This window comes from Ostrinia nubilalis, assembly GCF_963855985.1.
Source record: "Ostrinia nubilalis chromosome W unlocalized genomic scaffold, ilOstNubi1.1 SUPER_W_unloc_1, whole genome shotgun sequence".
Taxonomy (NCBI): Eukaryota; Metazoa; Arthropoda; class Insecta; order Lepidoptera; family Crambidae; genus Ostrinia; species Ostrinia nubilalis.
Genome location: NW_026973566.1, coordinates 2,258,438 through 2,273,254, shown reverse-complemented (window position 1 = coordinate 2,273,254; position 14,817 = coordinate 2,258,438). Strand labels below are relative to the sequence as shown.

General features: G+C 35.4%; 2 protein-coding genes and 1 long non-coding RNA gene across 3 annotated transcripts; all 3 read left to right on the top strand.

The window, feature by feature from the left end:
* The first annotated feature begins 248 nt into the window (after window positions 1-248).
* On the top strand, window positions 249-2,969 carry LOC135087317 (uncharacterized). Its single transcript, XM_063982115.1, has 6 exons — window positions 249-268; window positions 414-539; window positions 731-856; window positions 1,156-1,491; window positions 1,742-1,883; window positions 2,769-2,969. Coding segments are annotated over exons 1-6 (933 nt in total). The 5' UTR covers window positions 249-266.
* Window positions 2,970-5,110: 2,141 nt separating this feature from the next.
* Window positions 5,111-6,172, top strand: LOC135087316 (uncharacterized). The gene has a single exon (XM_063982114.1). It carries the CDS (start codon window positions 5,111-5,113, stop codon window positions 6,170-6,172), a length of 1,062 nt encoding a protein of 353 aa, XP_063838184.1.
* A 2,879-nt stretch (window positions 6,173-9,051) lies between these two features.
* LOC135087355 (uncharacterized) lies at window positions 9,052-10,780 on the top strand. The gene is made up of 2 exons (XR_010260764.1): window positions 9,052-9,445; window positions 9,556-10,780. It is a non-coding gene; the product is annotated as an uncharacterized LOC135087355 (long non-coding RNA).
* Window positions 10,781-14,817: the final 4,037 nt, after the last annotated feature.

Below are 14,817 nucleotides of genomic sequence, written 5' to 3'. Positions count from 1 at the left end.
TAAATGTTCCCACTATTCGACGAATACGAATATTCGTATTCGTTGCATCAGTAGTGACAACCCTAACACATTATGTTGACTTAACAAATTATTTGCCAATAAAATCGGGAATTTTTCGATCAGTGCCTCATTTTGTGCCTTACAAGTCCGCGCTTCAGATTTGGCTGCAAGAAGTACAAAGTAAAGTGAAGTTGTTCCTCGAGCTCTACCACGCTGCTCTTCTACAGTTCATAGTGAGTTCTATCCTTCTACATACAGCATTCAAAATGTAAGTTATTTCAAGTATTGAAAATATTCTAAGTCCCAACTTAAATTTATTAAGCACTTAGAATATTTTCCACTGTCTCATTCATGAGTAATGAGCAAATCTAGTGTCTGTTTGCATTATGTTTATAATTGAATTTATTTCACAGGTCTGACTCTGAGTTCAGCGACAGCCCATCAGTGCAGATCGAGCGCCAGCCCAAGCCCAAGAGAGCCAAGGAGCCGGCCAAGCGCAAATCCTCAGCTAACAAAAGCGTTAGCAATTGCCGTTCAAGGTATTATATTTATTTTTACTAAAATCTTTATAATGACTTCTGTCTCTTATCTTTTCTGGGATCCATAATATTATAATAATATCATTCACAAGAAAGTGTTAAAGTACCTATGTACGAATCTGCCCAGATATTTAAGTATCTTTGTAAGTATTAAAGAAGTGACGATAACCGAACGGTTGTTTATTTCACAGGTCTGACTCTGAGTTCAGCGACAGCCCATCAGTGCAGATCGAGCGCCAGCCCAAGCTTAAGAGAACTAAGGAGCCGGCCAAGCGCAAATCCTCAGCTAGCAAAAGCGTTAGCAACGACCATTCAAGGTAATAAAAATATTTTTACTAAAATCTTTATAATAACTTCTGTCTCTTTTCTCTTCTGGGATCCATTATATCAATCACAAGAAAGTGTTATAGTATGTACAAATCTACCCAGATATTCGAGTATCTTTCATAAGTAATAGAGAAATGACGACAACCGAAAGGTGAAGGTGTGGGTTCGAACCCCGCTCGACTATTAATTAATCATCATATTTAGCTTACCACTACAGGATTAAGTAACTTGTACATATTTACAAATTGTTTAGAATGTCTGTTAACACAATGCTTTTAATATTTTTCAGAACCAGTAAGAAAAAAACAACTGGCGTTTTCGACGTGTTCAACCTACAAGACGGTGAACCGGTCCTCGAACGACGTAGCTCAACGAAGCCAGCGTCGGTGTTGTACAACCGCGTGGCTAACGGGCAGACGCGGCGCACCGCGCATCTCGACGGCGCCTTCTACGTGGAGCTGAAGGTGTTCAACGCGGCGGACGTGGACGCGGGCGGCGACGACCTGTGGAAGAAGTCGTTTCTGTGGCTGAAGCTGCGCACCGACGAAGACACTGCGCACTGGGATCGGATCCAAAAGTTTGTGAGGGAGGCTAGCTCTCTGTTCAACGAATCGGAGGCCACATTGTATTCGAATAACATTAAATTTAAATAGGTGTGTAAATTACATTTATAAGCATCAATAAACATACTTATTTCTATATCAAGCGTTCATTAATAACCAACATACATTTCAATACATTACATAATTAACATAACTTTGAGTAATTTATTTCATTAGGTAATTAATTATGCCTTTCTGTTCAGTCTGTAGTGTGACTGTGGGTAACAAGCAATGAATAGGGCACTTAAGAAGTAGAATACATAAACAACACAGTGATAATGTAGTAAGCTCAGACCACGGTATAGAACTAGTCAACTCCGCTTTTCGCAATCGTATATCCACCTATAAAGTAACTGCTAAAGATGAGAATGAGCAATCATCTCTGCCAGTGTTCTTCGAAAACCTCAGAGATAAGGTAAAATCTTTAATTGATAAGTCTCTTGCCTCTCATATCTGCGTCAAGGTTAACTTCGAATGTAATTATAATTTAAGTGAATTGTTATATTTTTAGTTCCAAATGACTTTAATTCTGTATTGTTATTTTTTATCATTAAAAACAGCAAATATAATAATTATATTTGTTATTCTCAGATTTAGTTTCCTATTTAATGAAGAAGGTTAGTGAGTTTGAGGAACAGGATAGCGGGTGGACATTACTCAGTAACAGTCATATAGAAATTAACATAAATAAATACCAGCCGCTTCGCGGATCAAAGTTCATTGATTTGCCTCTACACATTAAAAATAAAAAGGCATGTGTAAATATTCGTAACGATGACATGTTTTGTTTCTTGTGGTCGGTCACAGCAGCTCTTTATCCAACCAGTAAGAACGTTCAGAGGGTATCTTCATATCCTCATTTCAGTAATCTGTTCAACATTGACGGAATGTCTTTTCCAGTATCTTTTACTGATATTAGTTTGTTTGAGAAAAATAATACAAATATAAGAGTCAATGTTTATGGATAAGAGAACGGTAAGCAGATTACTGGACCGTTGTATAAATCACAATACAGCAAACGAAACAGAAAAACTGTAAATTTATTATTATTAGAGCAAGATAAGTTTTCTCATTATTGTCTGATTAAAGATTTATCTCGTTTAGTAAGACACCAAATTACAAAGCATCATGGTAAATTGTTTTTTTTTTGTGATGACTGTCTTCTATTTTTTAGATCTAACGATGAAATAGAATCTCAAGATACAATTTCATTAGTTGCGTTTTGAACACGATCAGCGTCACTGGTTGCTATTGAAAATTAAACTCTTGCAAAACTATTTTCGCGTTATTATGTCTGAAGCCTCATGATCAACACCAAGTTGTGCGTGATGAAGATATCGCAAACATTTTAATTGCGCTCCCTAATTCTGATGACGAATACGAGTTGGACGAACCACTTCTTCTCACCAATGACGATGAAGATGAAAACTTCCTGGAGACTGAAATTCAGAACGTACCAGTTGTTCCTCCACCACATCAAGCGAGACTACAGAAGAATTAGGAAGTCAGCCATTCACGGAGGCTCCTTAATATTTGTGAATAATAATATCAGATATAAAGAACGCAAAGATGTAGTAGGGCTATCAGTTGAGCGTGTTGTCGAAATTTCCTGTGTCGAGCTTGAGAGTTACATCATTGTATGTGTGTAAAGACCCCCTTCTGGGGACTTTGGTATTTTTGAAGCGGCTATTGAGGATGCTCTTAATAAAACTTGTAACAGCAACAAAAAGGTCTTAGTTTGTGGAGATTTTAACGTCAATTTACTAGATAGTTCATCATCATATTCTGTAAGACTACTTTCCCTTTTTAAGTCATTTAATTTGTTTAGTCAATTTAAGGAACCAACTAGAATTACGGAAACCACAGCTACTTGTCTAGATAATATTTTCTCTAGCTGTGTCCCTGACAATAAAGCTGTCATACACAATCTTACGTCAGATCACTGTGGTATTAAAGTAGAATTTATTTGTAATAATTTAAATAATAAAAGTAATAAAAATGCCGTATGTAGACCTGTAACCATTAGTCGTCTAGAACGTTTTAAAAATAATCTTGAAAATAAATTGCATTTAGTCCCGTATGTGCAGGGAGACCCAGATGCTCTTTACAATAACCTTTTCGAATGTATTAAAACCGAACATGACAAAGTTTTTACGGTAAAGCCATTAAAACCAAATACCAAATGTAGGTTTAGTGACTGGGCTACTAAGGGAATATACAAAAGTCGAAATACGTTATATGAACTTTATGGCATGAAAAAGTATAATAATAGTGTATCTTTTCTTGAGCATGTAAAAAAGTATTCAAAAATGTTTAAGAAAGTTTGCTTCATGGCTAAGTCTTTTTATATTCGGGACAAGATAGGGAACGCCAGTAATAAAATAAAAGAAACTTGGAATGTTATCAACCGAGAGACTGGTAAACTAAAACCAAGAGATAATGACTTTTCTCTCAAAGTTCACGATAATTTGATATCTGCAGATAAAGATGTAGCGGAAGCTTTTGACAAATTTTTTGGTAATATAGCTTCAGCAACAACTGCCAACTTAAAGTCATCTCCCTCCGAGGCTGAAGAAATATTGAAAACCCACGTGACACCCTGTGACTCGCACTTCTCTTTTAAACATATTACTCCATTAGATATCACTAAAACTTTTAATCTTTTAAATGTAAAGAGTACAACTGATATCTGGGGCATCTCTGTCAAGATAGTCAAACACATTATTGATATAATTTCCCCACAGTTAGCGATAATATTCAATAATTGCATAGAGAAGGGCATCTTCCCCGACCTCATGAAACATAGTAGACCAATGCCATTATTTAAGTCTGGTAGCAAAACCGACCCTGGCAATTATAGACCCATTTCTATCTTGCCCGCTCTAAGCAAGATTTTTGAAAAAATCATACAGGAGCAACTTATGATTCACTTTGGCTCTAATAAACTATTTCATAGAGAACAATATGGTTTTACCAAGGGTCGTTCCACCACCGATGCCGGGGTTGCACTACTTAAACATATCTTCGAGGCTTGGGAGAATTCTCAAAATGCACTAGGGGTCTTCTGTGATCTCTCAAAAGCATTTGACTGCGTAGAACATCAAACGCTAATTCGCAAACTGCACTATTATGGGGTGAAGGACTCGGCTTTGGATTTAATACAATCCTATTTAAACTTTAGAGTTCAAAAAGTTGACATAAATGGTGTTTTGTCTTCTGGGTCACCTGTGAAAATGGGAGTTCCGCAGGGGTCCATTCTGGGTCCATTCTTGTTTCTTATATACATTAATGATCTACCATATTTTGTTAAGGACTCTTGCGAAATCGTGTTATTTGCTGATGACATCATATCCAGTCGTAAGTCGTACAAGGAGGACGTGTGTGTCTTCTTTTCAAAATACTCGTAAATCAGTCAAAGGATAATTTTACTTGAACTAAGTAGTTTTGCGTTAATTAAGTTCAGAGTCCTAAAGTTCAATGTGCAGTGATCTCGTAATTATTTAAAATAGACACAGTGACAGTGACAGTTCGCGGACACTACCTGCGAGCGGGGTGCCCTCTTGCCTCACCGCTGCGACCTGTGACATTCCGCCAATAATTGCCCTCTCTGTCTCGCCTACACCAAACCGAGCGGCCCCGATTATGAAGACTTGTCTCGCATGCAATACCGACGCTCACAGCGATGAATACGTGGAGTGTACTAAATGCAACGGGATCTACCATTATCCATGTCTCAATATACACAGGGATAACCTGAGTCCAGATGCAATATCGAAGTGGCAATGCCCCATGTGCATGAGCAAACAACGTAAGGGCGATAACTCCGCGCGTTTGGCTCGTCCATCTACACCGACTTCGCAGGCAGAGATTTCTTTTATGAACGTTACTCGGCGTGCAGCGGCTAGCAAACCGGTTACGGCGGCGGCGCCCAACCAAAATGATGACTTTATACGACGCTCCGATCTGCGTGAACTTCTACGCGAAGAAATGTCAAATATCTTAAAATCACATAACGCCGAACTAACATCTACTCTTAGCAAGTTCTCTGAAAAAATCTCTAACTTGAGCACATCGGTCGAATTTATGAGTGAGAAATTCGACAGAATAACTGAGGAATTCCAACAACAAAAACAAGAAATTACGACTTTAAAGAATGAAAATGCAGGTCTGCGTACAGAGGTGGATAACCTAAACAGTAAACTGCAATTAATTGATCAACTGTCACGCGCTTCTTCCCTGGAATTACAGTGCGTTCCTGAAAAGAAAGCCGAAAATGTCGTGCAAATAATTAAGCAGCTGGGGCGTGTTGTAAACTGTCCTATCAACGACCACGACATCCACTACTGTTCCAGAGTGGCTAAGCTGAACCCAAACAGTACCAGACCACGCACAATTATAGCCAAGTTTAGCTCACCAAGAATGCGAGACTCAGTGCTGTCTGCGGTTGTGAGACATAATAGACAACACTCACAGGATAAATTGAACACTACCGATTTCGGATTTGATCCTGAGAAAAAATCTCCGGTTTTTGTCATAGAAAGTTTATCTCATGAAAATAAACAACTTCACGCGGCGGCACGTCAACGCGCCAGGGAACTAAAATATAAGTTTGTCTGGATCAGAGCAGGAAGAATCTTCATGAGAAAGAATGAATCGAGTGAAGCTATTTTTATTAGGAACTCTTCTGTACTCGATAAATTGTAGTGTTCTTGGTAATTTATCATGCTCCGGTCAGTTGTGTTTTGTTCTCATATCATTTATTGCTGTAATGAGTTTCATGTTATATTGTTATCAGACGCAGGACGCTAAGTTGCGTACAAACAAGGGTATACTGCTATGTAACTGCATTGTGGTTAGTGCACTTTTCTTCGCACATTACTCAAAATTCTTTAATTATTTTATAATGTCGGGATGCTTTTTTGATTATAATATAGTAAAAATATTTAAACTTCATCTATTTAGTGTGTTTCAACGAAATATTTTGGTACTGTGGCTAGACTTTTTCTATTGTAGAATAACTGAGACATCTTTCACAATAATTGCTCGTCTAATTTTACTCATCATCGTTCATGGAAGGCATTATCAATGTAGCTCACTGCTTTATACTCATGGTGTCGTGTATTGTGGTATTATATGGGTATCGGGCGGATTGAAACTGTTACTATATTTATGTACGAGGGTAGGTACCATTTATTCGTGTGCTGTTGAGTTTATGCTAAACAGTTTTTTATGTAAAAAAACTGAACTTAGCGTATTATGTAAACTAAACCTGTATCATCTCGGTAGCGTAACTCTGTACAATTGCCAATTATACATTGATTACATAACGGTGCACTCGGTATCATGTGTTTTTGTGTTTACCCTTTCGGCGCTTAAATTGGATGACTGTCACAACTTACTACCTATTTATTATTGCATTCGGCGCAGAGTTCGATATTTATTATTGCTAAAATGAATAACATGGTAAATAATTTAAGCATATACTATCAAAATGTAAGGGGGCTTCGGACCAAATGCTTGGAACTGTATAATAGTATATTGTGTAATGAATATGATATTTTATTGTTTACCGAGACGTGGCTGCAGGATGATATTATTAGCTCTGAGTTGTGCGATCCGAGATACGAAGTACTACGTGCAGATCGAGATTTAGTTCTAACAAAAAAAAGGTCGGGAGGGGGAGTTATGATGTGCATAAAAAGTAAGTTAAGTCCCCAGATTATATTCACATGTGAAAAAACCTTAAACACAGAGTTGCTTTGTGTCACTGTACCTGCACGCTGTCTCGGAACAAAGAACGGGTTGCATATTATTTTAGTATACTTACCTCCCGATCATAATAGGATACCCGAGCAGCTAGAAGAAATAAAATCATTTTTAACACAATTAACTCTGGAGCATCCGAATGACACCTGTCTATTAGCCGGTGATTTTAACTTGCAATGCCTCAGGTGGGAGAACGGCCGGTACACACTACTTGATAGCGGCGGTTTAGTGATGCGAGATGCAGCGTCGGAATTTGTTAGATATATGAACTTTCTGGGCCTTACACAATTTAATTTTATTCTTAATGACAATGGACGTTGTCTCGATCTTATTTTCTGTAATGTGAATTCCTCAGTTATTAGGACGGTGTCTCTTATGGTCGCAGAGGACAAACACCATCCCTCCTTAGATATTTGTATTACTGACCTTTTTGTTAGGCCACTTCAAGAAATACCAGCGCCTCGTCGCAAGTTTCATACCTGTGATTACACAGCCATCAAGGCTTACTTGAGTGAGATCGAATGGGATGATATGTTTAAGGATTTTATGGTTGACGAGGCATTGGATAAATTTTATAAAAAACTTAACGAATGTCTAGACAGTTATGTTCCAGTCACAAAAACAAATAGAGTAAGAAATAAATACCCTGTCTGGTATAGTTCAGCCTTAATAAAAATCATACGCGAGAAAAATAAAATGCACAAAAAATGGAAACAGTACGGGAATCCGCGCGATTACGATACATTTGCTATGTTGCGTAGACGTGAACACTCAGAACAACGTGAATGTTATAAGAGGTATATTGCAGGCATTGAAAACAGTATTGATAAGAATCCGAAAGCGTTCTGGTCATATGTCAAATCCAAGCGAGGTGGTTCTCAATACCCTAAGCAATTCACCTACCAAGGTGAAACATTGGTAGAAGGCCCAGATATCTGTACAAACTTTAATAACTTTTTTCAAAAAATGTTTTCCCATCATTCAGCTGTTACCACTGGTACAGATCTAGATAGTGATATGAGCCGAGAGGCTGGCTCAGGCATCGTGGTCAGAGCGGATCTTACCCCTAGCAAAGTAAAGACAATGCTTCAAACTCTCGATATTAATAAAGGGTCTGGCTGCGATGGCATACCGCCTGTCTTTCTTCGTCGTTGCGCTGACGTCTTGGCTTACCCAGTATACTTGTTGTTCAGATTATCATTAAATAGCGGCATCTGTCCCACTGTGTGGAAGAGAGCCCACATTGTCCCCATCCACAAAAAAGCTTCGAAAACTGAAATAAGTAATTATCGTCCTATCTCTATCTTGAATTCACTTAGTAAAATGTTGGAAAGAATTGTATATGACAGTATCTATTCTACAATAACCAATGGTATATCGCATCACCAACACGGCTTTCTTAAACGCAAATCTACAAATACTAACTTAGCTGAGTTCACTAATTATGTGCTTGACGGGATGGAAGGTGGTGGGCAGGTTGACGTGATCTACACTGATTTTGAGAAAGCTTTTGATCGCGTGGATCACGTCATCCTGCTCGACAAACTTTTTCAACTCGGCATACGCGGGGATCTGCTCAGATGGATCAAGTCCTACCTTACGAATAGATCTCAGGCCGTTGTTATGGGTGGTTTCAGATCAGACTATGCTCTAGTTCCATCAGGAGTCCCACAGGGATCACATCTTGGCCCTCTATTTTACTGTGCTTACATATATGAGTAGTAGGGATTCGAGAGTTCTGGCTCACCCAACTCTGGCTCACCTAAATCCGAAACTCCGGGGGCTAAAAAAAAAAAAAAAAAAAAAAAAAAAAAAAAAAAAAAAAAAAAAAAAAAAAAAAAAAAAGGTTTAGGGGGTCACTTGGAGCGATTGCACGCATCCCCAGCTTCGTATCTGCAACGGATCCGGAGATAAACATCCGCGAATGTGTGTCCTACTTTATTTGTTAATTATTCCTTCATTAATTACCAACAACTAATGACTCCATTATTGTATGACTCACCACATTATATTCCAAAACCAGTAACATAACATCTACCACATTCCAAGACAAGTTACTATTAACTAATAATATCTATTAAAAATCCATTGCTAAATTGACATTACTGGTATAAATACCCATATACATCACTACTTTCTTCACACTTCTTCCTCTGAATTCGTATTCAATACCTATCAACACAAGACTCAATAACATCCATAACTATGGAGGTAAGTAACACATTAATAATCATTTTACTATAATGTTCTTCAATCTACATTTTTGTTTAATTTTCTTAAGTAATATCTTTTTTATACTAACGTTGCATATCTTTCCTTAGTTACAGATTCCTGAATCCGAATGTAATGTTGCATTCGATGAAAATACATTTAAAAACTACTACTTCCCTTTGTCTGATGAAGATGAGATTCCTCCATACCAACAAAGTTCAAGTTCAAGCAAGAGAACAAACAATGAATCCATTGACGAATTCTTCACCACACCAAACAAGAAAGCTAAAACAAAAAAGTCCTCGACAGTGGGACGTCCGAATCCAAATATTGATTCTATATCCTATGTTTCATCTAACGCGGATGATGGATCAAAAGCGACGCACTTAATTAAAGTTGAAATTTATGAATTAAAAAAAATTGAAAACATAGAGCCATCTGAACAATGGAAACATGCGGATGTACGTGTGAAATATTTCACAAAACCAACAAACGATTCCATACATAGAAAAACTCGACAATTAGTTTACGATATAACAAAGAGCATATCGAATGCACCGGGGTGCCAAAAATATACGGTAAGCAATAAAAAATAAAAATGCTTTGAGATTCCTCCATACCAACAAAGTTCAAGCAAGAGAACAAACAATGAATCCATTGACGAATTCTTCACCACACCAAACAAGAAAGCTAAAACAAAAAAGTCCTCGATAGTGGGAACGTCCGAATCTGAATATTGATTCCATATCCTATGTTTCATCTAACGCGGATGATGGATCGAAAACAACGCACTTAATTAAAGTTGAAATTTATGAATTTAAAAAATTGAAAACATAGACAAATCAGAGCAATGGAAACATGCGGATGTACGTGTGAAATATTTCACAAAACCAACAAACGATTCAATACATAGAAAAACTCGACAATTAGTTTACGAAATAACAAAGAGCATATCGAATGCACCGGGGTGCCAAAAATATACGGTAAGCAATAAAAAATAAAAATGCTTTGAGATTCCTCCATACCAACAAAGTTCAAGTAAGAGAACAAACAATGAATTCATTGACGAATTCTTCACCACACCAAACAAGAAAGCTAAAACAAAAATGTCCTCGACAGTGGAACGTCCGAATCCGATTATTGAATCCATATCCTATGTTTCATCTAGCGCGGATGATGGATCGAAAGCAACACACTTAAATAAAGATGAAATTTATGATTTAAAAAAATTAAAACATATGAGATATTATACAAAACTAACTTTTTAAGTAATTTTAAGTTTTCTTGTAAATGTAATATAAAATCGTTTATTGAATAAAAAACACTTTTTAAGCATTTTCTTGTTTCCTTTATCTTTTCCCTTTGGTTTTTTGTTCCTTAGCAGATAGGTTACACAAATAAAAGTCATAGTAAATTTTTATACATATTTTTTATTATTACATACATTTTTAACATTATAAAATTACATCATAAAGGACTTAAACATTTCTTTTAACAATATATCATTATTTATCAAATTGTTACTAAACATTTCTATAAAATCTCTTAAACTCATTCCTCTTAACTTAAAATATAAGTAAAGCAAACAATATTCACCACAAACAGATGAAAATATGCTTTGTATAGGCTTATTGTTATAGATATACCAGTTTGTATTTCTTCTTAAAAATGCTAAATGATAACCATCAGGTTTACGACCAAAGCTATCAAAATATTCACCAATACCATCTGTATTTACGTATATTGCTACCCAATGTGATCCAGGTTCAGTATCGGAGTCAAGATTACTGATCATGTAAACAGGTGTTGTTACATGAATTGGTATTCTATTCGCAGCAAACACATTAAATTCTAAGGAATGATATATTTTTTTCATGTATTTTTGAATTTGTAAAGTATCCATGATAGTAATAACAATATGTACGTAGTCCTACACACTCTAAATTTAACTACTAAAATCTACAGTAACATTCCTGTTTTTATCAATTTCAATAATATTATCAAATTCAGCATATACCATACAGTTAACAGTTTGTGTGAGAGCTGTTTCAAATCGAACTTCTAATCGAACACTACCATGTCGTATAAGATTCCAGTGAGCAGTTGAATTTGCTGATAAGTCTGGAGTTAAGTCAAAAGCCATTAGACAGTAACCATTCGCATAATTATCTCTAGAAATTCCGTTTCCATCATTCAAGAAATGGATTCCAGTTCCAGAAAACAAAGTATGGTATGTTGAAGTAAACAAATTGTTATGAAATGCTGGCTGGAGGGCTTTAGATGGAATTTGCATACCATCAATATATAAACTGAACGTGTTTATACTGTAATTATAAAAATCATACGGATTTTTTGTAAGAATACCATTGAATGCCGTATTGTCTACGAATCCAATTACACATCTTTTTGGTACTTGTCCAAGGAAAACATTATCAAGAGTTTTACCTTGAATCCCTGATGGAATAGTTAAAACTTTTACTTCAGCTCTAGTTATAGGATATTTGGCAGTAGTTGATGCTAAAACTTTTTGATGAGCAAGCAAAACAGATGGATTTATACGAGCTTTTCGTATCATAAGTGTTGCATCTACAATAGAAACTTTTAGTTTTACATCATTAGATGAACACATCAAATTAAACGCATCACGAGATCTTACTAACTTTACACACATTTCAACACCATTTATTAAAAATTTCTCTTGATTGAATATATCACCATGTAAATGTCCTATCATTTCTACTTCCTTGCTTTCTTTAACGAGGTTTTGTCTTTTCATGAATCCTTTGTTTGAATCATCCGTTGAATTCATGTTTCCAGCAGTATCTTCATACCAAAGTCCACAAGTAAGATGTGATTGTTTAGCTGGTTGAGCATAGTTTAGTAACGTTTCAATATATGCACGATAACCATAAGTATTATTTGGTGGTGAAACAAGTTTTTGATTTAAATAGACATCTAACTGACTAAATAGTGAGTGAAGCCAATTATTTACAGGAGCCACTGTAGTTGTAGACAACAAAGGTGTTAAGTCCTGATTTAGAATTTTTGCTTTTATATGTATTAAGGTATGTGACAAATCAATGTAATCATCACCAGTCCCTGGGATTTGAAATTCTATAGGTCCATCATCACTTAGAGATGAAATTGGTTTATAGTGTATCCATTGTCCATTTTCAATACTAGTTTGAGTAGCCGGCAACGCAAATAAATCTAATTCAGACTTTATACATTCACAAGAATGATTATGTAAAAATGACATATTGTAAACTAGGAAAATATATCTTCAATGTAATTATTTTTAGTAGTCTTCTTTCCTTTTTTTAATGTTCTCAGTTTTGAATGTTGTGATCGACTGATACTTTTTAGTTGTTGACTTTTTCTTTTATATCCTGAGCCTCTCATTACACGATCTAATTTATCATCAGCTTTCCTTTTTAAGTTAGAAGTCGCTTCCTTGAGACGATCTCTGATTGATTCATCAAGTGGTTTAGTCTGTGTCATATCGGACAAGAGCCCAACACCTGCATTTAATGCTTCTTTACCGATGACTTTAGCTCCATTTGATAGAAGAGGCAAAACAGATCGAAATAATCCACCTAAAAAACTTCCAATACCATGTCCACGTTGATGTGATGCACCTTTATAAATTACCCCTACACCAGACCCAGCTTGATGTGTATAATAATGTTCATAAGGACAAATATTGTTATTATATTTTGAATACATTATTATTTTCGTATGAAATGTAGTTTAACGCAAGTCGTTCCAAATTGAAATGGAACATTTGCTCCAGTGTTCGTTCTTATATCTATTTCAATTGTATCAAATTCTCTTCGCATAACAGGTACATAATGTGGTGGAGAAAAAATTTGCATTCTGTTTGACCCATATGTATATTTTGCAGTGTCCATTGGAACTATTCTTAATAGTGAACATATGACATCACCAACCATTTGTGGTTCAATGATATCGCAATATATGAATAATTGTGATGGTAACCCTAAGTATAAATTGGGAGGAAATCGCCCGATTTTTTTAGTAGCAACATTTGTTTCTGGATCAAATCCGAACTGAAGACTTAACTTTGGTGAAAATTTTAAAGATATCAGTTTTTTATCTTCATGGGTTACAGTTATATGTTTTGATATTTTATCATGTCTTAATTTAAAAGATTCTCTAGAATTAACAGTAGATACAATATCATCGATATTATCATAACTGTATGGTGGTATTTGACTTTTGTATGTTACAATTGATTCATTCATTTCATCACCTGGAACTTTCATTCTTTTGGTAATGAATATAACGTTTTCTTGGTTTTGAACAGTAAACATAGTACATGGATATTGAAATTCTACAAGTCCAACTGACCATTCTCCATCTAGTTTAATTGATTTTGGTAACTTTGTACAAAAACTTGCTGTTTTATTTTCAGGAAAATATGTCATAGAACTGTTACTAGGTAAGGTTAAATAAAAACTGTCACCAGTCATGATTCTTCCAGGTGAGATGCTAAAATCCAACTATTAAATTTATTTGGATAACCTTTCCACTTGACTAACAATTCCTTTCTGTGACCAGAGTAACGAGAACGCACAATTTTATCTATTCTATGTTTCATATTAGAATCATATTGAACTTTTTGTAATTCTTTTTCGTAAAATGTTCCGGTAATAACTTCATTTTGTAGATCTTTCAAAGTGTATACCACACATGGAGATCTTTCTATAACTGATGTTATAATAAATATTTCATCACTCCAATTGGTTTCATAGCCTTTTTGAAAAATATGTTTATATTTTGTAATTCTAACGTAATCACCAACACAAAATTTCGGATTATATTTTGTTTTATTTTGATGTATGTTAACTTTTTTGTCAGAATATAAATTACACCAAACTGTCATTATGTTATTGGAATTTACATCACAAGGATTCATTTTTATGCTTCTATGAAAACTGTGATTATAGGAGTAAAGCAAATCTTGCAATATGTCAATATAACGAAAAGTGTCGTTATGTGTAAAGTAACGCCACATTTTCATTTTTAAAGTTCTTTGAAATCTTTCCACTATACTTGCTTTAATATCGGGGTTATTAGTAGTATAATAATTAATGTTCAGTGATTTTAAGAACATTTGAACATCTTTTGCAATAAACTCCGTTCCTTTATCTGATTGTAAATGTGTGGGAGTAACTTTCGCTTCCGCAAATATGCTAGCAAGACATTGTTTAACCGTATGGGAATTTTTTCTTTTCATAGCTCTTGCATATGCATATTTACTGAATACATCAATAACACACAAAATGTATTTATAACCATCATTATATTCATTGTAAGATCTCATATCACTTAAATCAGCTTGCCAAAGT

Excerpts from the sequence above, each read along its gene's own strand:
- LOC135087317 (XM_063982115.1), top strand. Across the intron at positions 540-730 it reads GTTAGCAATTGCCGTTCAAG|GTCTGACTCTGAGTTCAGCG; the intron begins GTATTATATTTA and ends TTTATTTCACAG. Across the intron at positions 1,492-1,741 it reads AACGAATCGGAGGCCACATT|TGATAATGTAGTAAGCTCAG; the intron begins GTATTCGAATAA and ends TAAACAACACAG.
- LOC135087316 (XM_063982114.1), top strand. The coding sequence starts at position 5,111 with ATGAAGACTTGTCTCGCATGCAATACCGACGCTCACAGCGATGAATAC.